The 21,336-nt window shown below is 42.2% G+C and overlaps 1 protein-coding gene across 1 annotated transcript; it reads left to right on the top strand.

The window, feature by feature from the left end:
- The first annotated feature begins 3,355 nt into the window (after nucleotides 1-3,355).
- On the top strand, nucleotides 3,356-19,779 carry wscd1 (WSC domain containing 1). Its single transcript, XM_022745935.1, has 9 exons — nucleotides 3,356-3,461; nucleotides 4,797-5,435; nucleotides 10,869-10,983; nucleotides 12,068-12,252; nucleotides 15,300-15,421; nucleotides 16,046-16,235; nucleotides 16,665-16,829; nucleotides 16,936-17,136; nucleotides 18,776-19,779. Exons 2-9 carry the CDS (start codon nucleotides 5,045-5,047, stop codon nucleotides 19,126-19,128), a joined length of 1,722 nt encoding a protein of 573 aa, XP_022601656.1. The 5' UTR covers nucleotides 3,356-3,461; nucleotides 4,797-5,044; the 3' UTR covers nucleotides 19,129-19,779.
- The last annotated feature ends 1,557 nt before the right edge of the window (nucleotides 19,780-21,336 follow it).

The raw sequence follows: 21,336 nt of genomic DNA, 5'->3' as shown, positions 1-21,336 counted from the left end.
GGTATTATATAGCACGTTTCATTAGACTGAAACTCACTGTACTTACATTAAAGTGCATACAACAAGTGGTGTGAGAATATGCCAATAAAAGACAAGAACAAACAACAGTGACAACCACCTCACTCCAAAAGACACTAACAAACCACGCAACCATCCCACACACATACACTCAGACTTAGCTCTAACTAATAGTCAGACTTAAGGTAATCATTTAAATTCATCTCCTGCCCAAGGCTGTCATCATTATTTTAATGAATAATTTGCCATGAATTCTGGGTAAATTAAGATTTGTTTTTTCAAAGTAAAAAACATGTCTGACAGAGCTACGACTTCAAATAGCTCAGCTCCGTTCTCTCCTGCAAGAAAATGTTTTCCTTCTGGAACAATTCAACAGCTAGAGGACATTTTACTGTGTGTAACAGTACAAAACACTTACAGTGGCATAAAATCTCAGTGCAGCGCAGAGCTGTAGCAGAGTTGAGCTGCTGTGACTTCTCAACATGGCAAGATGGAATACTTTTGCTAACTCATCAGTCAGGTCAGACGGAAGAAATTGACTGACAGTCTCCTCACTACTGCAGATTTCCAACAGGTTACTGCACTCTCTAAAATCTCTTTCCCTTCTCATTACTCACTCCACAACATCGTTAGCAAGCCACACATTAGGAGCCATGCTTTACTCTTTTTTGTTTGCCATTTGGTGTTAGCGGTCAGCAGGTGTCAGCGATCATTGTCATGGAGATACTGGTTAGCAGGTGTCACTAATTTGCTACTATGGAAACATGGCTCTGAGTTTCGAGTCAGCCATAAATTCCTTCAAATTAAATTACAGAATATATTGCTTGTAATGTACATTGACCCCACTGTATGCATTTTCTGTGGACTCAAGAAGTAGGAGTGTGTCATGTTGTGTGGGCTTTGGCTGCCTGTGATCACTTTGGACCTACATTTTTTTTCAAATATCTGACCAGTTTTATTATATGACATCCAGTATGAGCTGGAAGGAAGAGAATGTGGTCAGAAAGATATATAGTGGGGAGCCAGACCATTCATTGATTAAAGACTATAAGTTGAACTGTATTGGACCTGGAGCCAATGAAGTGATTTAAGTACTGGAGTAATGTGCTAGTTTCTGGGTGTATGTATAGGGACTCTGGGTGATGCATTGTGAATGATCTGGAGCCTCCCTGTTGTCTGTTTGCATTACAGTAGTCTAACATGTCCGACATGAATGCATGAACCAGCTTCTTCTAACTTTTGATATGTCCTGCTTAAGTTACTGAAGTGACTATAAATGTTCAGATCTCAGAGGTTGCTAACTTACTCACTGTCCTCCAGACACTAATTCCTCCTGCCTTTTTTTTTTTTACTTGTTCTAAGTATCTAGTGATATAGTTTTGTTTCTATTCAGCTGTAAAAACTATCTTGACATTCAACATTTTACCAATTCATAGGTCTAAGAAGATCAGAAGTTAAAGAAATGTACAGCGGTATGTCATCTGCATATGAGTGATAGGATATGTGTCTTTATAATGTTGCAAAGTGGGAGCATGCAGTAATTAAGATGCAAGGGTCCAAGAATTAATGCTTGTGAAGCCACTGAGACAATCTTAGTTTGAGCAGATTTAAAATCTCTGAGGACACACAGGATGTCCCACCACTGACAACAGTGACATTAAGCCAAAGTAAAATAGAAATTCATTGGGAATCATTAAGGTCACTGATTACGCTAATAAGGGCTGCTTCAGTACTGTGGTTAGATCTGAAACCTGACATGAGCACATTATAAACACATATTCAACGTTTTGCCACATTTTTTCAAACCTTCCAGTCAGCAAGGGGGTGTTGATAATGTTCAAACAGCATGTGGGTATTATGGACAGACACAACTTAGCTGTCAAGGAGGGAAACAGACCTGAAACATTTGGTGAAAAGTAAACACTTGATAGTCTTTACCAGCTGGAGCGGCAGGTTGCATATTTTCTAGTATGGATCTACAGTACAAGTAAACTATTCTGAGTATTCTAAAAATAAATGCCCTCTGACATCCTCAAGTCCCAATGAGATGGAAGACTGGAGGTAGTTATATTAGCATGGAGGGTAGAAAACAAGGATGAAAAAATAGGCTATGTGTTATATCCTTACTGTATACGGTATGTTTTGAAATCATTTCCCCCCTCAACATCTCATCTTCCCCACATTTAGAAACTTCTTCAAACCACTTTTGGTTATATTAGAAAAAAATGAAGTGGTTTCAAAGATTTCCCAGATTTCTTCAGATGCTTGATGAAATGGAACTTTTTAACAGTTTGAGACTCCAGATCAGATCATATTTAAGACTCTACACTAAATGAAAAGACTGGTGATGCATTTTCTTTTGGCACTATGCACCCTTGAACACACCAGTACTTGTATACAGGGCCATGCGCGGTGTACGTGGAGGCCTCATTTTGAAGGCCAATCACATAAAGCGGTTTGTTATGCGCTGTTAATTTTCCTCATGGCACGAGCGCGCGGGCGAGGCGCTGTTCTTGGTGCTGAAATGCAGGGACGTCCACTCGGTCGTGAGCCACGGCTGACTGATGCTTCATTTATGACTCACGGCAAAGTCCATTCATTTAGTAGCTACTCCATCTAATCTACCGTTCAAGGCTAAATCAAGTGAACAGCTATAGACGCGGGCAATACGTTGTTCAATGATTTGAGGTCTGGATCTGGATCTTTAGTCGTGATGAGACCTCGGAGATATAGCTGCCAAACTGGTCGCTGCTCTCGATTTTATAGGACAGCAGGACCTTTAAGGGTCGGTTCTGGTCACACTCAAACAGCCACCTGTCCCTAAAATGACTGATAGGTCATTTAGGCTACACTTGCCCCCGAAACTCATGTAAAGACAACTGCTACACTGCTGCAAGCTCTGGGTCCAACAGTGCACGATGATAGAGGCGCTGTGGATGTGAAGCTCGGTGTCGGATGATATGATATGATAAGATATGATATGATATGATGTATAAGGTGAAGCCGCTGTTTATTATAATGTGCAGTGCGAGCTGGACACGATTCCCCCGTTTGCATAGTGGAGGAGCTGTGACGCGTTTAGATCACCAATGCAAATGACACTGACCAGCCCTCCTCCCCACCTACCCCCCCCCTCCCCTCCCCTCACGAACTGACTCACACACACACACACACACACACACACAGCCTGTGCTTGATATCGCCGTGCCAGCCTTTCAGAGCGACGGAGAGCAGCACTGGCTGGCTGAGAGAGAGAGAGAGAGAGAGAGAGAGAGAAAGAGAGAGAGAGAGAGAGCTTATATAACACCAGCTCTGGGAAATGCTGGAGAGCCGGGGGAACGTTTACTGGACAACAAGCCGGGAAAACAGCGATCACATCGGCCATAAACCGATGAGTGATCGCACGGTACGTGGTGGCCGTGCGTCCCGCTCCACTGCTGAAGGTAAGCCTCCAGCTCACACATCCTCTACTGTAAATGGTGGAGGCACAGTGAGGGGCTTTTAAGATGGAAGACCTCGGCTTCTTAAATAGGTGATACGTGTTTACTCTCGCTGCTCATTCATTCATCTCTCAACCTCCCATCCATCCCACTAAACCAAACCAGACCGCTGTGGATATTTTAGGATTAAAAGCGTGTGGCGAGTTATTTAGGGCGTACAAAAATGGAGTTGAACATAACTTAGGCACTCCGACTTGATTCGAGACTGTTCATTGTGCAAACTGTTGCTTCAATCCTCGAGAGCACTACCGCACCCCTACTTTTTTGGGGGGGTTGCTGGGGGGTGTAGGCTACAGCGTGTGGGGTCCGCTCCATGGGCGACAATACGAGAGGCCTGAGATGAAAAGTGGAGCTGAAGGGCATGACGGTGTGTGACGGCCACCGAAACGACGAGGCATTAAGGGATATCATCGGATGTGAAGGAGGAGAGTCTCTCAGTCTGTGTGGCATCTGTTGAGGGGTGTGCAAACACAGGTTGCCGGCTGGTGTTACATGGGAACTTCTATAGGGCTGCAAGTATCTGCTGAATCAAAGAGGGGAGACCATCGCTACAGAAACGGGGAAAACACACACACATGAGCGGGTCAGGGCTGCACTTTACTGCCCCTCTCTCAGGCTTGGTGTGAATACCACGGTGCTTTACATCCTAATTATTCTGAAACCTTCAACGTCTCATGTTTGCATGTTTTACTCACCACTTATCCATCCAGCCAGAGATGGTCTGCATAGAGTGCTATGATAATCCCCATTTCATAACGCGCTCTCCAGACAGTTTTTATCACATGATGTCATTTCACTGTGATAAGTGAGACTTAAATTGTAAAGCTGGGAGATATTGCCAGTGTTAAATTGAATATAATCTGACAGTGCTGGAATTAAATGAAATCTCTGCACTCAAAGAGAATCCATTTCAAACGTCCTTTTAGTAAAGGTTAATGTAATTTTCTATTTTCAAAAAAATAAAAAAAAATAAAAGACTGATTAATGTGACAGGAGAGCAGAATCCCAGCTCACAGATGAAACAGGAATTGCAGGAATTGCAGAAGACAACTCCAGGCAGGGTTTTGAATTAAAGAAAAATGACACAAACGAAAGCAACGAAGCAGCAGACACCAAGGGACGCGTTGCACGACGCTGCAAGACAGAAACATAAGTCCATATGTCAACATTAGCTGTGTATCTAATCCGCCAGACATATACTTCCCTTCCTTTTGGCTGTGCTCACAGAGAAATACAGTTGTGCTTTAAATCCATCTGCTTGTGTTTTTGTGCCTCAAGGATCACCCTGGAGTCAGTGACCACAGCCTTGGATATTACATCCCCCTCTGTCCTAACACACTCATTGTTCCACTGCTGCTACTGGACATTGTGGCAATGAAGGAGCAAGACACAATGTCTCCACCGTTGCCAGATGCTGCCGGACTTCCCAAGATTACGAAGTTGTAAGTAGGTTACAGATCCATCCTCTTGCTCGTAATCCATGAAATGGACTTCCAGTGAGGTGAGAGACAGGAAACAGTGTGGGAATGGTGGCGCCTCTTTACAAGCTGCACTGCCTCTTGAAGCGGGCTCACATGCTGCTTCTCTGCCTGGGCATCGCCTATCTGATGGCAGGCAGCATCCTTCTCCTGCAGCGCTCCAGTATCCGAGTCACCCAGCCAAACCTCGCCAGCCTGCCGCCCATGCTGTCCCTCGCAGCGCCTCCTGCCGCCCTCAGGACTGCAGGCCTGGGCGTGAGGGCACGCTCCAGATGGGCCGCCATTCAGTCTGTGTCCGGAGGGGGAGCCAAGGCAGGGCGACACTGGCCCACTTCCCGGAGCCTTGGGGTCCAGCACTTGCATCGCCGCTGGTTTCACAGTTTGCTGCCAGAGAGCCCGGAGCAGAGAGTCTCTCTCCACAGGAGCAGCAGACACAAAGGTAAATAACTATGCAGACTAGCTATAGGTGTCTCTGTGAGTACATCCAATAAAAACACTCAATAGTCAGTCTAAAGAGTTGGATTTTCATCCACATTGAGTTGACAGTGTTCTATGTTTAGCCCATGTTTCTGCTCTTCATCACTGTAGCTTTCCTTATAACTAGCCAGCAGGCAAACAAAGCAAAGCAATCAGTGGCTGTGACCACTGCACCCTGCTTGCCCTAATTACATTAATTAGAGTACAAGTTAGATGTTAACAAGATGAAAGTGATAGTTAACCAGATACTACAGTATTCTAAACAAGCTGGTCAAGTATTATGTGAATAGAAAATTAATACTGCTCACCACAAACTGCACAGAAATAAACCCAGTACAATAAATTCTCTTGAGTCTTTAAAGTTCTGATTTAACTAATTTGATCGGCAACTTTATTGTCTGCTTTACCAAAACTAATAAACCTTCGATCTGACCTGATGGGCCTCCTCACAAAATCTGATGTGGTTTTGCCAATAATTAGCTGCCCTTGTACTGTACTGTGTATCTGCAGCCAAGGCTGTGCAGCTCTGTTGCCATGAAAGCGAGGCACATATTGCAAAATGAGAGAAAAAGCTCTCAGCTATCACGCTATAGAGCTTTGGAAGAGGGTATGTGAGACTGAAATATCCGGATGAAGATGTGTTGACTGGTGAATAATATATGAAGGAGCAAATATACACGTTTATATTCTATTCTGTGATTTACTTTTTTAGCTCAGATGGCCTTGGGGCAAGGTAATAAGCTCTGCATGGGGCTTCCATAGTGCGCTCACATCAGGTTTCATTCTACATTCATGAACAGATAATCATGACCTTAGAACATTTAGAGAAGCTTCATTATACATTTATATGACATTTTACGTGTGGGTGCTTCAGATCTTGTAGATGAAAACTAGTGCTCACTGATCCTCTCAAAGCCAGAGAGCATAAAGGCAGGCAAACACCAAAGTAGTTTCTAGAAAATAAATTAGTAATTACAAAAGATAAAAATCACATAATTCCCTACTTGCGCTCTCTGTTAAGGAGCCTTCACTATTACTTGAGTACTCTAAGATACCCCCGGAGATTTACTCTGTTGTTTAATGGTGCCCGTCAGTGTTTTTGCCATTTTGCTGAAATGATAAATACAATGGAATTACTTCCAGTGGAACATTTGTTCCTCCAGCTCATTCTTGAAAAGCATCCTACAAGAGCCCCTTAATCCTTTTTTTAAACTGACACTACATAACCACTCAGTCACTAAGCAGGGTAATGCAGATGAAAAACGGTGGAGGGGGGAATGAGATCAGTTTCAGTAACAGGCGTCTGCCAAAAGGTTCCTTTTAAAAAGTATTACCCAGGACACACAATTAAATTACCCAGGTCTGTTGTGTCACATGTCCTGGAACTGAAGGTTTCAGAGAAATAACACAGGCCCCATATGTGATATCACTCACAAACCCTCTAGAACAAGTGTAATAAGTTATACAACTATGTGCATTTATCACTTTCAGTTAGTGCTGAAGTAATTCGATTAATTGATTGGTTAAGAGAAAATTGTTCTGAACTATTCTGATAATCAGTTGAAAAATCCACCTCTTAAAGCTCGCTAATTAAAAAGTTATGTCTCGTTTAGGTCTATTTAATGGATAAATTGGAGCCTTGTCATTGTTGTGAGGTTACCATAGCAACCAGCGGAGACTTCAGTCTCTGCTCCACGACAAGAAATAGTCCAGCACCTAACTTTTCAACACCACAACATTTTTATGTTTTGGTTTTAGTATGGATCAAACAAACAAGATGTATCATGTTAGCTTTGCTAATGCTAATGATGCTACTTTGGACCGAGCCAGGCTAGCTGTTTCCCCAGTTTCCAGTTTTTATGCTAAGCTAGGCTAATAGTCTGCTAGCTGTAACGTCATATTTACATCAGTATAGAGATGACAGAGTGATATCAATCTTTTCATCAAACTCTCGGGAATAAAGATAACAATTGTATTCCCCATAATGTCAAACTATTCCTATTAGTTATGTTTTGTGTTTTGTGTGATTGTACAGTGAACGACCTTTGTTTTGGACAACAGGTCGAACTAAAGAAACAATCTGAAGACGTCAGCTTGAGCTCTGAGAAACTCTAATAGGCATTTTTCCCTTTTGACTAAATGACTAAAAGACAAATAGAAGAGAACTTAATGAAATGGAGTTAAAGAAACAATCTTTAGCTGCAGACACAGTTCCAATGTAACACCAGTGTCACATATCACGTCTGTCTTTGTAAAATGGTTTACGAAGCACTTTCTTACTCAGCAGAATAAAGGCAGGGAAATGGCAAGGACAGTTACTGGTAAAATGTTTCCACTTGAAGTAAAAATGATAAGGTGCTACATCCGGACTCTCATGATGTGCTCCAAGGTTTGCAGCCACCAAACAGCTCTCATCAATCACAGACAGAGACTCCAGATTGGAGTTCAAAGAAAACCAGATGTTTGAGGCAGATAATGATATGATATATGAAGTTAAAAAAATGTAAAATCCCGCATTTTACAGTGTAAAAATAAACTCCTCAGAGCTCTCTGGTGGATAAACAATGTAATGGTTACCGTGTTTATTAATTACCTTAAACCTATCTTTGGTATTTCTACAATTACTCAGTATTTATTGGCGGATACATGTCAGTAGCTACAGTATTTGTTATATGCCAGTGTATCTGTCAGGCTAAACTCTGCACTGCCGAAAGACGAACTGAAAAAAAAGGGTGAAAAAAATGGATATATAGAAATAGAAATATGCAAGATGTCCTGTAGTTCTAATCACAAGTCTACTTCCTTCTCTGCGCCTGTAATATTATATCTTTAGGTCGTTGGTTTGTTATTAAATTGTTTTTTTCGCTATTCTATTTTCTATACTTGATTATTCCATCCTTATTCACTGACTAATCTCATACACAGCACATGGCAGTATTAACATTACACAGCTGGGTGCAAAAGTTTGCAAATGCATTGTAAGTCTCAGATATTCATAGAGTCAGGAGCTTGCCTACCTATTCAAACATTTTATAATAAAAGTGGGAGATGCATAATACTTTGTGTCTGCTGCTGGAAAACTTTGTACCTGTCAGGGAGGAGTCACAAATTCCTTGATATGTAAAGTAGATATCAGATGTATCACACGACCAGATGTGCGGAGGAATCCGAAGTAAGAAGTATTACAGGGGTTGCACAGTAGGAGCTACACTCTGTATGTTGATCCTTCATGACATTTGATTGTGATAATGACGTTTGTGTTGATTCACCTGTAAAGTCTTCAGCAAGGGAAGCCGATTATGTTGCACATCTTCTGATGGGTTTTTCAGTATCAGACATCCTGTTGAGATGATCCCCTCTGACCCCACCATTGGTCAGCCAACCATATGTTGAGACCCTGTCTGCTGTGGTTTTGATGACTCTCCTCCCATCTGTGAGGATATTATAGACCCAGCAGAGAAACTGTGAACCTTCTTCAACCCACTCTAATGAACACACACAGTGCACATCTTCCCCGTGGCAGTGGCACTCACTCGGCCATTCTGTCATTAGCCTCCTCCATCCAATCCTGTGGGGAAGAATCAGCTCCAGTGCAGCCATCTGTCTTGGTGTTTAAGAAAGCACCACAGTGTCAGACCTAAGTGCGGTCATTTCTGTCATGTCTTGGAATTCAAGCTGCTTCCCTCCATTAACCCCCAGCTGCTGCTGCTGCCTGGGGTTTCTCCTTCACTTTGATTACAACAATGACCTGCCCTGCTTGGTGAAGGGAGTGGGGGGCGAGGGGCCTCTAGGTGATGCCTCTTGAGATGCTTCCTGCCATAGGACTTTGGCAGCATCGTCCTCTTTGAGCTTTCAGGCAGCAACTGCTGGTGTTCTCCAGCATTTGTCTCCTGAGGCACAGGCGACTGGTGACTCAGCCCCGTCCCAGCACAACAGGCTGGACGGGCTTCAGAGGACATCGCAGACTGACTCAATCACAAATTCGATATGGTGATGCTTGGCCTGCCAGAGATTTCACGGTCCATCACTTGCTTCCATCTTGTATGTGAACCTTGCTGCCACATCTCTCCTCCAACACTTTTCAATCCTCTCCTTGACCGGTTGGCATCAGTCTATTTTTATATTATAAGTAAACATAAGAAAACACAAGCTGAATCCTCGGTCTCCTTGAAACCTTTAAAACAACTATGAATACAAATTCATTCCAGCATTTGTGAAATAAACCTAAAAGCCAACACTGGGAAATTATCTTAGACTTTAACCTGTTCGCAGCAGAATGAGTAAAAACATCCAGCATATAACCCAAAAATATTCCGGTCTCAGACCCAAGAGGCAAGATGTAAATGAAGTCAGCCCACAAAAGAAATGCATATGCTAGCCTCCACACAGAGACTGGTATTTCTAAAGAAGACTTTTATGTGTCAGCTAAGCTGAGTTTGATGTAGCAATGTAGCAAAGACAAGGATAACATCAAAGACTGAATTTGGGTGACATTTTATATGGAGCCTTGATCTTGTCAGCACATCATAATAGTCTGTTGTAGCCTATTATGCGTTACGCTCTTCTTTCTGCAGAGTGGATTTTTATTCTAGTGCAAGTACATTGGTTCAGAATAACAATAATCTATATCAGATGATAAATTAGGTCTAGTTATATTTATATTATGACTATATTATGCAAAGGCTGCTTTGGCACTGTTAGAGGATAGTACCCGTGTCAGACTAAAGACAGAGGAAGACAGAGACAGGTTTATCAAGTTAAAAGTGGAGTGTGTCAACCTTCATACATGGCTGATTAAGGTTATGTGCATTATTCTCAAGTATATGCACTCAAAGGGCATTCAGAATAATTATAATTATTAGAATTATAGTGATTTATTATTGAGTTTTTAGAATAAAAAACGAAATATTCTAAAAATTACAACTTTAAACTTTTTTTTTGTGAAATTGTGCACAGAATCGATCTTTGAGAACAAACCTGAGAAACAGTTTTATATTTGGTGCAATTCATGTTATTAGAGCTACAACTGATGATTATTTCAGTCATTAAAATGTCATTTAGCCAATAAAATTTTACCTTCAAATTGCTTTATTTTTTCCAACAAGCAATCCAAAACCCAAAGACATTTCATTTACAATAATACTGTATGAAAAGAAACAGCCCCTCACATTTCAGACACTGGAAAGAAAGACTGTTTAGTATTTTTGCTTAATTAATTATTTAACTTATTAAATGACTGCTAACTAATCATTTCAGCACAAAATGTACAGACACACACTTTTCTATCAACTACCTCCATTTTGTGAGGGCACTTGCTAAAATGCCTCTATTGGGGATTTTTCAGATTGAAGGTTTTCTTTGTTGGCTTGTATTTGTTTTTTCTTGACACACGCAGGAACCTACATCGGCTGCTTTCTACACAATGCCAGTGATCGAGCCCTGGGAGGAACCATGCTTTATGACCTGCGCAAAATGACCAGTTCTCTGTGTCAGGACACCTGCTCGGAAAGGTAATGCGTTCACGGCATGCCCCTGTGAAGGGACCACAGAGGGCCTGCTGTTTGAGTAAACGCTTTGGATCTCAGTCGCCTCCATGAATGCCTCCTGTGTGCGGAGCCAGCGGAGAGCCAGGTGGCTGGATGACAGTAAAAGATGAGGGGGTTGGTGGTGAGAGAGGGGAGAGTGAAGAGCAGGCCAGGACAGAAGGCTTGATCTGTTGCAGAAGAAGGAAGGAGGGAGGTGTGTATGTGTTAGAAAGCTTAATGAGCTGACTACAGCAGTTGGTGAATAAATCAGTGGTTAGAGATGTGCTTTCAAGTGTCCGCCGTGTGAAAATCTGCGGGTCAGTGTGAGCTGAGTTAGCAGCGCTGAAGTGACTCTCCAAACCTTCGAGACAATGTGGAGAGACAGGTGGGTTTTTCAAAGCAAAACTCAAAGACTGACCTGCCTGAATTATTCCTTTTAATATCTTAGCTATAATGAAGCAGTGTAGCCCTGCTGAAACAGAGCAGCAGAGGACAGATGGATGCAGTCAGACTGAGAGCTGGTGCTCACATCTCAAGCCCACTGAGCCTTCTCCCCCACTTCCCCACCCCTGAATCCCCACTCCCCTCACCCTTCCACATGGAAAGCAGTCTTGCTCGTTACCTGAACAGGCCAATTACCGCAATGAGAAAAAGGAAAAAGTCAAAGCAATTTATGAGGAAGCTTCAAAGGACATATATGAAAAGGTCAACTTTGATGAGGTCTTTCTCTTTCCCAAGGAGGCAGGATGAAGAGAGAGGGGAAGAGAGATGAGTCACAACAGCCTTGATATGTAAAGTACAGATCAGAGGTGACCGCAGTTCAGCCAGAAAAAAGGCATTACACAGTCAGATGAGTGCAGAGGGAAGAGCACTGACAAATATCACAGGGGATGGACCGGACTGTGTATGTAATGCGGCAAAGTTTGAGTTAAATGATAAGTTTGAAATGTTAACTAATGTCCTGTGGGATGGCGTAGCCAGAGGGCAATAGCTTGAGGTTATGGAATGCCCTCTGCTGCGGCAATGACAGTGTGTGTGTGTGTGTGTGTGTGTGTGTGTGTGTGATTAGTGGGTACCAGTTTGCAGGTCTGGAGTATGGAGCTGAATGCCACTGCGGGAACCGGATCAGTAGCCCACAGGCTCCCGAGGAGGACTGTAGTCTGGTCTGTCGGGGCGAGAGAGGGTCTCCGTGTGGCGGCGTTGGCCGACTCTCCATTTACAAGGTGGAGGAGCAGCTGCCGGGGCACAGGAAATGTAAGTCAGCTTCCCTCGGGGAACGAACACGACTGTTTGCTATTTATTCTCTGCACAAGCTGCACTGTGGGCGACTTCACAGACGAGTGGAGAAACAAGTGAACTTTTTAAACTTCAATTCTCCAAAAAAAAAAAATAACAGTCAGTAGAGTGTGATATCAGTAAAGATTGTGGACTCCTCCACAATCTTCAGATGTATCAGATGTATCACAATCTAAACCAGACCAGAACCAATATTGAATGAATACTTCTAACAAATATCACCTGTGTAACCAAAGCCTTGTAAATCTCATCCCCCTGAGCTGCATTGTTCCCCAAAAACAAACACAGAAAAAATCAAATGCCACATCAATGAGTCACACTGTTGCACTGAGCAACACGTTCTTTCATTACAATGACCTTGGGCATTGTAGTTTATTTATACAAAATCCACACATACACTGTCCTGTTTCCTAAAACACTCAGTGGAGCAGGCGTTACCAAACATTTTGAAACCTCTTTTTTTTTTTCTTCTTTTTTTTTTTTTTTTTAAAAATTGTATTTATCCTTGTTTTACTGATTTATTGCAAACTCTTGGTTTTTATATAAAGCACTTTGTGTGCACGTTGTGATCTAGTTGTTTCCACCCTATGGCGATATTCCCCAATATGGCAGATACTAAACAGTGAATAAAAACTAAGTATGCTGTTTAGTTAAAAGTATTTTTGTTCTGCTGTGGGACAGCTACAGTAACTTTCCAAAAAGCTATGAGCCAAATTTTCACCACACAGTCTGATTTTACTTCTGTTTGTTATCAAATGTTTTTAGTTTCAATTTTAACACAGTGATGTACAGCCAATCAGTAAAGCATAACATCAACACAAAGTGCCCTATCCATAGACATTAGAGAGCGACAATAACAATGAAAAAGAAAAGGGAAAAAAGGAAAAAAAAAACATTACAAAAAACCTTGTGGAACAGATTATACATGAACCTGCTGGATTTGACGTGGGCTGTGACAGATAACAAATCTTGAGATATAAAAAAAAGTCACAGTAGGGCTTTCATTGCCTCAGCAGCTGAGAGCCACATATTTACATTTTCCTCTTTAGCTACAAGCCGTTGATAACTCCATATGAATAACATCAAGGAAGGTCATTCCCCACTGTGTGTATACTCTGATATAAATGCCGTCAGCTTAGAGGCTACACTTTGCCAAAATTGAACAAGGGGACACTCCCATGTCATGTGAAGAAATGTGCCATTAGTCTTTGATGTGCACGAGGTGCACGGGTCGTCATTAATAACTTTAATGAGACACATCTTTCGGGGGGGGGGGCAGGTACATCCTGCGTACAAAGTTGTAATGAATGTGTTGATAGTCGGGATTCCTCAAAGCTAGCTTAATGTTGCTCCATACTGTGCTCTAATCAAACTCATGTGCTAGTTCAGGGAAGTCTCCCCACCATATCCTGTCTAATGGGAGCTCTTTGTAGGAGGCTTCATTTATGCCTCTTGGGAAGCTTTTTGTAACAATCAGCTCGTGATGCGGGTGTGTGGGAAATGAATGCTGCCAAGGTACGCCATGCGCCTTGAGGGCCACCCTAAGTTTAAGTAAAAAGAAAAGAATGATGTGGCTTGTAGATTGATCCGATTTCACTTCTTTTGGGTGTCTCAGTGTGTGTTGAGGCCGAGACGTATCAGCATTTCTTCGACCTGCACACGCCAACAAATCACTGCTGACAGTCGTCACAGCTCTCGCAGGAAAGCAGGTTGCATAACTGTGACAAATGACAACTGTGCTGTTGTCAGCAGTCTTACAGTAGCTGTGGCATAACTGCACTCTTGAAAGGGTTTTGAAAATGTATCATGAAAATGTAGTCAGTGTCAAATTTTTTTTTTTAACATGATGAAACGTGAGAAATGAACAGTGAAGATATGGAAACCTGTTGAGCCACACCTTTGGCCTGTCCTCAAAGCACCCCAGGCTGACGTTATATCCACTGTGAGAACGACTGGAGCACTGAATGTGCATTAATCTTAGAATGAAAATAGTCCCCAACAAATGCATTAAAACTACAGCGCTCACCTGTTTTGGGACATAACAGAGCCGTTCTTTCTCTTCAGTATTAAGGAATGGACACAGGCCTGAATAACCTTAAATGTAAAATCATTTGGCCAAAGAGTATCGAATGGAGTTGTCCAACTAAGCGACTCCCTGCTTTGCTGCATTCCCACGTCATGGTTCAGGCTGATTAAACAGGTGTATTTTTACATGAAATCCTTGATGACTGGTGACATTTGTTGAGAAATTTTAAGGGAGGATTAATCTTTGAGGAGTGAATTCAGTGTGTCAGAGGACAGGCAACGTCTGCTTCTTTATTTTGCCCAGAGAAAACAGATATGACGCAGACTGTGATGCACCATCACATAAGATACTGCATATTTGATCTGTTTTTGTGTTATATTAGTATTTTAATGTTTTACTGTTAAGCACTTTGTTACTTACTCTGGTTGAGTTCCATTTAAATATGTTTTATTCATTTATTACTAGTATGGAATGATGATTATTAGGATTTCAAAATAGCTTCATGCTAATTCAACAACACTGATTATCCCTGAACTTTTCTCATGTACAACTGTTTTCTGTTCTTTGAAAGATATGCATCCCCTTCTTGTTGCTGGCAAGGTCACATCTATTATATAAGGACTTTATATCATATACAGTATTAATATTCATGATTGGATGGTTCAGTGTCTCGGGAGGCTTCAGTGTCTCTGGAGGTTTGCAGCTGAACTGTGAATGTATTATATACTAGAATCCAATCAAGTGTAGGGATACAATGAAGGCAGAAATACTTAGGAGTGGCTGGTCATTTAAATTCTACCCTGAAACCAGATTAGACTTATTTTGGAAAATCTTCTTGATAAGCCCTTTCTTTGCCTTGTCAGTGGATAAATAAAAATACTTCCTCATGCTGGCCAATGCAGGTGAATCCTAGCAAATAAATTACTGTTATCCAGCCACTAGCGAGCAACTATCGGCTCATGTATTTTTCTCTTTCCAGTCAGAAACGTTCACTACCGCGGCTGCTTCAGGTTGCCGAAGAGCACAATCAGCACCTTCCCCGTCTACTCCTTTCAGCCCAACCTAACAACACAGTCCTGCATTGAGACCTGCACTGATAAGGTTTGAATTGCTCCTCTGAAATTACAGACCTGATGATCAGTTTACTGCACATGGCTCTCTGTAGTGTACCAGCAGTTCTCCACTCTCAGGAGAGGAGGCTCTCAAGCTCAGAGAGCCGTCTCCACTCCCAGGAGATCACATGTGGGAGCACAGAGCTCCTTGAATTTTGCTGAATATTTAAGGTTTAATGTGCCTCTAATGATAAGTAGTCTGGATCCTGCACTGAGATCTTACGGGATGCAGCTGTGCCTCCTCTGAAAACAGAAATGGCTGATAGAAATACTGCACTTCATCTGGTCGTGAGTGCAATATGATTAATTCTCACTGTGCTGTGTGTATGTGTATGTGTGTGCATGTGTGTCCGTGTCTGTGTGTGATTATGCATACATTTTCAAAAAATTTTACTGCAGTGTCTGTCCTTGTGCTTTGACATTGAGCGTTCCGACCTTCAGTAACCAGCAAAGTGAGAAAAAAATAACAAACAAAACCAAAGCGAGGAGTGAGGATGTGATGTTTCCCATTGAACTGAGCTGACGCATCAGCCTTGGATAGAATATAAAGAAAAAATAAAAATGATGAGTCATAAAAAAAACCTGGAGACCATTTGTGCTTTTTGGTTTGTAGGAGCTGCCACTGGCTGTGTTCAAGACACTGCACTGTTTCTGTACGTGGACATCGTCTCTTTTCAGTCTCAACCAGCAGTCTGACCAGCAGCAGTGTGCAGGCAACCCGGCTCTGAACCACACCAGCAATTCCACAACGACAGCACCCACTGACCATGACCACTACCAGGTGTATCACACCCCTGTGCTGGGTGAGATATTTGCCATACAGATACAACCATGTGTCATTCATGTCATGTTTAAAATTCCAATCACATGAAGCCTTGTTCTGATTGGTTTTAAGCAGGGAGAGTGGACGATGTAATAATTACCAGACCGTGTCTGTATTTTAATCCATTCTGCTCTGTCAGTCATTTTAGAGCCTCACTTTGCTCTTGTAAAAAATAACCTAGTCTGAACTCTTCATTTCCTGGACATGTCTGTGAATATTGTGTTGTTTTCTTGATCCATTTCTTTGCTCTTGCAGCCTTTCTGCAATTTGTGCCACAAATAACTTGTTCTGTGTTACATTTGTCCTGAAAATGAAACCATCCTGGGTTCTATGAATCCAGACTTTCTGATTATTCAGATCTTGTGCAGCTCTACAACTGACACTGACAATAACAGCTCTGTCCCTCCAGACTCCAGGTGCAAAGAGAGGATGTTTCTGCCTCAGAGATCCAGCTCCCTGGTGGCTCTGTCTAGTTTTCCTGGTGCAGGCAACACCTGGGTACGGCACCTGATTGAGCTCGTGACGGGCTACTACACTGGCAGCTTCTATTTTGATGGCACGCTATACAACAGAGGTGGGGAGGGCACAGCGCCACTTTTCAAATGAGCGTTTGAGTGAGTGCACTGTGAAATATTGCCCTGCAGCTGACCATTATCCATTCATTTATTCATTGGTACCAGGTTTCAAAGGAGAGAAGGACTACTGGAAGAGTGGCCGCAGCATCTGCGTGAAGACCCATGAGAGTGGTCAGAAAGAGATTGAGATGTTCGACTCTGCCATCCTGCTGATTCGAAACCCTTACCGCTCCCTCATGGCCGAATTCAACCGCAAGTGCGCCGGACATTTAGGACACGCCACAGATACACAGTGGAAAAGTAAAGGTAATATAGTCCAGTCCACACAGACATAACAGTCGAGTGCTTTATGGCTCTGCTGAAGGATTCTGTACTTACTGCTGCATAATGTCCTGCTGTTGACGTTACAGCAACATAGACCTGAGGGCATTCTGTGATTGTGACTGTGAGTGCTGAGACAAGCTGTTTGGATTTCATATATACAGTGAAGACTGCACTCCAGAGTATTACCATGTTTCTGTAACACACAGCACATATGAGTCATTTAAACACTAAAGTCAGAATTTGTAACAAAGAAAGATCACAGCATGCATACTGAACAATGTCCTTATTGAGTTTTTGTTATACAGACATTGGCATTATTATGCAGTACATTACACAACATAAGCCCCCCCCTCCAAAAAAAATAGATAAATAAAATAAATGACTAAATCAACACGTAGTATATGTCTGGACCACCTATGATCAAATCCTGATTTTATAACAGCAACGTCATCTGACAAAATTACCAAACATATAAATGAAAGTTAAAGAAAAGAGAAAAGAGAAAGTTAGAAGAGACAGACTATCTTTCTTTTGTTTTTTACAATCGTAATGATCGCACTCGAACCTGGACCGCCGGGGCAAAGGCTCCCAAATGGCACACACTCCACCAGGTGAGCCACCGGGGCACCCGCCAACCCACCCCAGCTCACAGCCTCCGTCTGGGATACACAATAGTTTAGCCTTTATTTACTTCCAACTCCAGAATGTGACAGACTTTTATTAGAGGCAGGCCTTTATGTCTAACACCCTCTGTTTGATATGTAGAGTTGGTCATAGCGGTTAGTACGAAGCCTCGTTACCGATGACTTCTCTCTCCCTCTCTCTCTTGCTCTCTCTGCTCAATGTCTCTTATGTTTAGTTATTCGTCCGCCTCCTTTAGTAATAATGATACATGTAATGGACGTAGTTTATTTGCTGTAATGGAGGCAGGGGTTTACCACTATTTTGATTCTTTTAGTATCTCATCCTGAGTTCTCCTCCTGCAGAAGCTCTCCTACATCTCTATGTTGTATTAAATCATTAAATGATTTTCAGATTTTCTCGTAAGCATCCAATTTACACACAAAAAATGAGTATTTAAAAAAAAAACAGGCACTAGAAACAGTGTCGCATTAACCCTGGATATAGTCACTGTAATTAGTCTTTAGAGCAAATTTCTACCAAAGAAATAGTCCCTATGAAAACCTCTGGTGTGCTCTGGAGGTGTAGGGTACAGACCATGAACCACAAAATGTGAAAGCAAAGTGATGATAGTGTGTTCTGTAGATTATCCAAAGTATGAGGACATAGTTGAGATTATGTTTATTTTGTAGCAGTATAGTTTGAGTTAACTGACCCTTTTATGTGCATCCCTTCAGACCTGGCATAATTTCTCTGCGTTAATTAATTATCTGTGCTGTGAAGCTGTAACTTTCTTTCATTTTGTTTCCAGATAAACCTCATCAACACTGAGCTGCTCAGAATGAAAATCTGAATATGAACTTTCTATTACGCATAAAGGCCATATGCATACATCAGAAGGAATTCTGTCACCCTGTTCAACAGTTCAACAATCACATCCTCCCTGGATGAAACTTGTTTGTTGTCTAAATAACTCAGCTGTGTTCTCTTTCACTTGCAGAATGGCCAGAATTTGTCTCCAGCTACGCCCCCTGGTGGGCATCCCATGCTCTGAGCTGGCTGAAATTTGGTCGCCGCCTGCTGGTGGTGCACTACGAGGAGCTGCAGAGAGCTCTCCTCCCTCAGCTCCGTCTCATCACAGGCTTTCTGAATGTCAGTATGACTGAGGAGAGGCTGCTTTGCGCCCAGAGCAACCAGGATGGGCATTTCAAGCGCTCAGTGGCCCAGCAGTCCTCCTTTGACCCCTTCACCCCTGACATGAAAGAGATGATTGACTCCTTCATTCACACTGTCGACCAGGCCCTGCAGAGCAGGAACTTTAGCGGACTTCCACAGGAATACCTGCCCAGATGATGATCTGAAAAGGTCACAAATGCCTGGTCGAGCAGGGGTTTGTGAGAGGGAAGTTATTCACCGAGCGCTCAGTGGGAAACAGACACACACTGGCTGATGTAAGTGGACCACCTGACTCTTTAATAAGCCAGACGCTCTATGAATGGCTTAGAGTCATGGAAACACAGTGGAGGTCACTGGAGAAAACATGACAATTCTTGTGAAATCCAATGGTGAAGCGTGATGAAAGCCTCAGGGTCGAGGACTGCCTCTCTGAGAGCAGCAGACATGACGAATACTCAGAGGATTTGACATGATTTGTTGGCCTGCAGCGTTGGGATTATCCAGCAAACTGCACAAATATGAGCGTGTAAATCCAGGATGGACTAATTTTGGTTAAAGAGGGTTTTTTCTGTGACTCTTTATGATTTCACTTTAGTACTTATATTGTGTTTCGAGCATACACCCATGTTAATAAAAATGTCATACTAACAGAGATGAAGCATTACCGAGATTATAGTGTTTCTGTGGGAATCCACTGGTTGCTACATGTCGCGATCGTGATGGATAAAAGCCTTAAAGCTGCTTCATGTGGGTGGACAGATTCTTCTGACTGTACATGAACAAAGACACATGTTGATTACAGTGAAACTGCTTTAAACTGTAAATGAAACCCAGCTGTTTCATTCATGAGCATTTTATTTTATTAAATGCCTTCAGTTTGAACGGAGTGAAGTCAGTTTGTTTACACTTGCACTACTTGAGATTGTTTTTCACTTTAATGGACCGAGGTGAGGCACATGGCACTATCTCAGCTGGTTTGTGTATATAGCTGTCAGCAGTCTGTCACCGCACTTCAAGTTTAAAAGGAGGATGTTCAAATGGTTTGTGAAACCAGTGTTTGGTCCGTAACCACAAACAAGATAAAAGAAAGAAAACATTCATGTTCACTATACAAACCTGAACTCTTGCATGTTCAGATAATCTATTTTAACCAATTTAATTAACCCTGATATTGACAGGAAGAATAGTGCCACCTGATGGTTGAATCGCTGATACTGCAGTAAAACAAGCTTTAACATTTTAGACTGAGGCATAAACACCTCACTCTGCTTTTATTAATTCTACTTGATAGAAAAAAAAATACAATAAAATGACTCATTTCTTGAAATCCATAAAGCTGTGACCAGACTTAAGTGCTGCTGTTTGAATGATTCGGTTTAGTTTGCAATAACAGAGACCAATAAGAGCTGTGTGTCACTGTATGAAGAGAGACAATGTCAAGAACACAAACTAATGCAGTTCAGTGCAGTAGTCTGCGACTACTGTCTGCATTTTTTAAGTACAGATTTTAAACTGTCCTTCAGACTGGTTTCTTGTATCAGGTTTTGTTATACAAAATATCAAGGCTGCTTGACTATAATAAATTCGAGAAGAAGGAGAAGAAGAAGATCATAAACTCTGGTCTCAAAATTTACCACATAGTTAAATTAACGGCTGCGAGTGTCACTGAACATTAAAGTTTCACAGAGGCTGGACAGCAGAGACACAACAAACCAATGACTCCATCTACAAGCCACAAGGTTAAAGTCCTTCCTGAGCTACTAGTGTCAAGATTGGATGTCAGACAGACCAAAAATCAATCCCCAGAAGCCACCTCAAGTCCTGGATTGACAAGCTGGTTCTCAACCCCGCTGTCAGCTACATTCTCATAACACACATACTATCGTATGCACGCAGGTCTGTGCTGGACCCCCTTCTTTTCCACACCTGCCTGAAACACCTGAAATATCCAGACATCTTTTCTCATGGAGATGATTTTGCAAAAGCAAAAGGCCACATATCCAAGTGACAATAAGGTTGAACACAAGGGTGGACACAGTGCTGCCAGCTCCTCTGGCTGACAGGGTAACATGGTTGTGATCAGTGCTTCTTAGTGTCATGAGCAGTTTCACGCAGGAGGCAACATCATCCTGAAGTGCTTTATCTTCTCAGTACTGTGCTCACACAGGGACACCATAGCACCATATGATACATTCTCAAACAACATCCTACTGTGACACAACAAAAACTGTGAGTTTGTACTTAAGTTTGTTATATCACATCCACCCCATCCATGACAGGAGCTCAAACAACACTACAGAAATAGGGGTTTTAATTAGCTTAGATACTTGGTCTGCACAAGAAACACCAAAGAAGTGTTATCACACTTCAAATACAAGTTCATGT

The sequence above is a fragment of the Seriola dumerili genome, unplaced genomic scaffold, assembly GCF_002260705.1.
Source record: "Seriola dumerili isolate Sdu_G_001 unplaced genomic scaffold, Sdu_1.0 BDQW01000091.1, whole genome shotgun sequence".
Taxonomy (NCBI): Eukaryota; Metazoa; Chordata; class Actinopteri; order Carangiformes; family Carangidae; genus Seriola; species Seriola dumerili.
The sequence above is the reverse complement of the archived record's forward strand: the minus strand, read 5'-3'. Positions and strand labels throughout refer to the sequence as shown.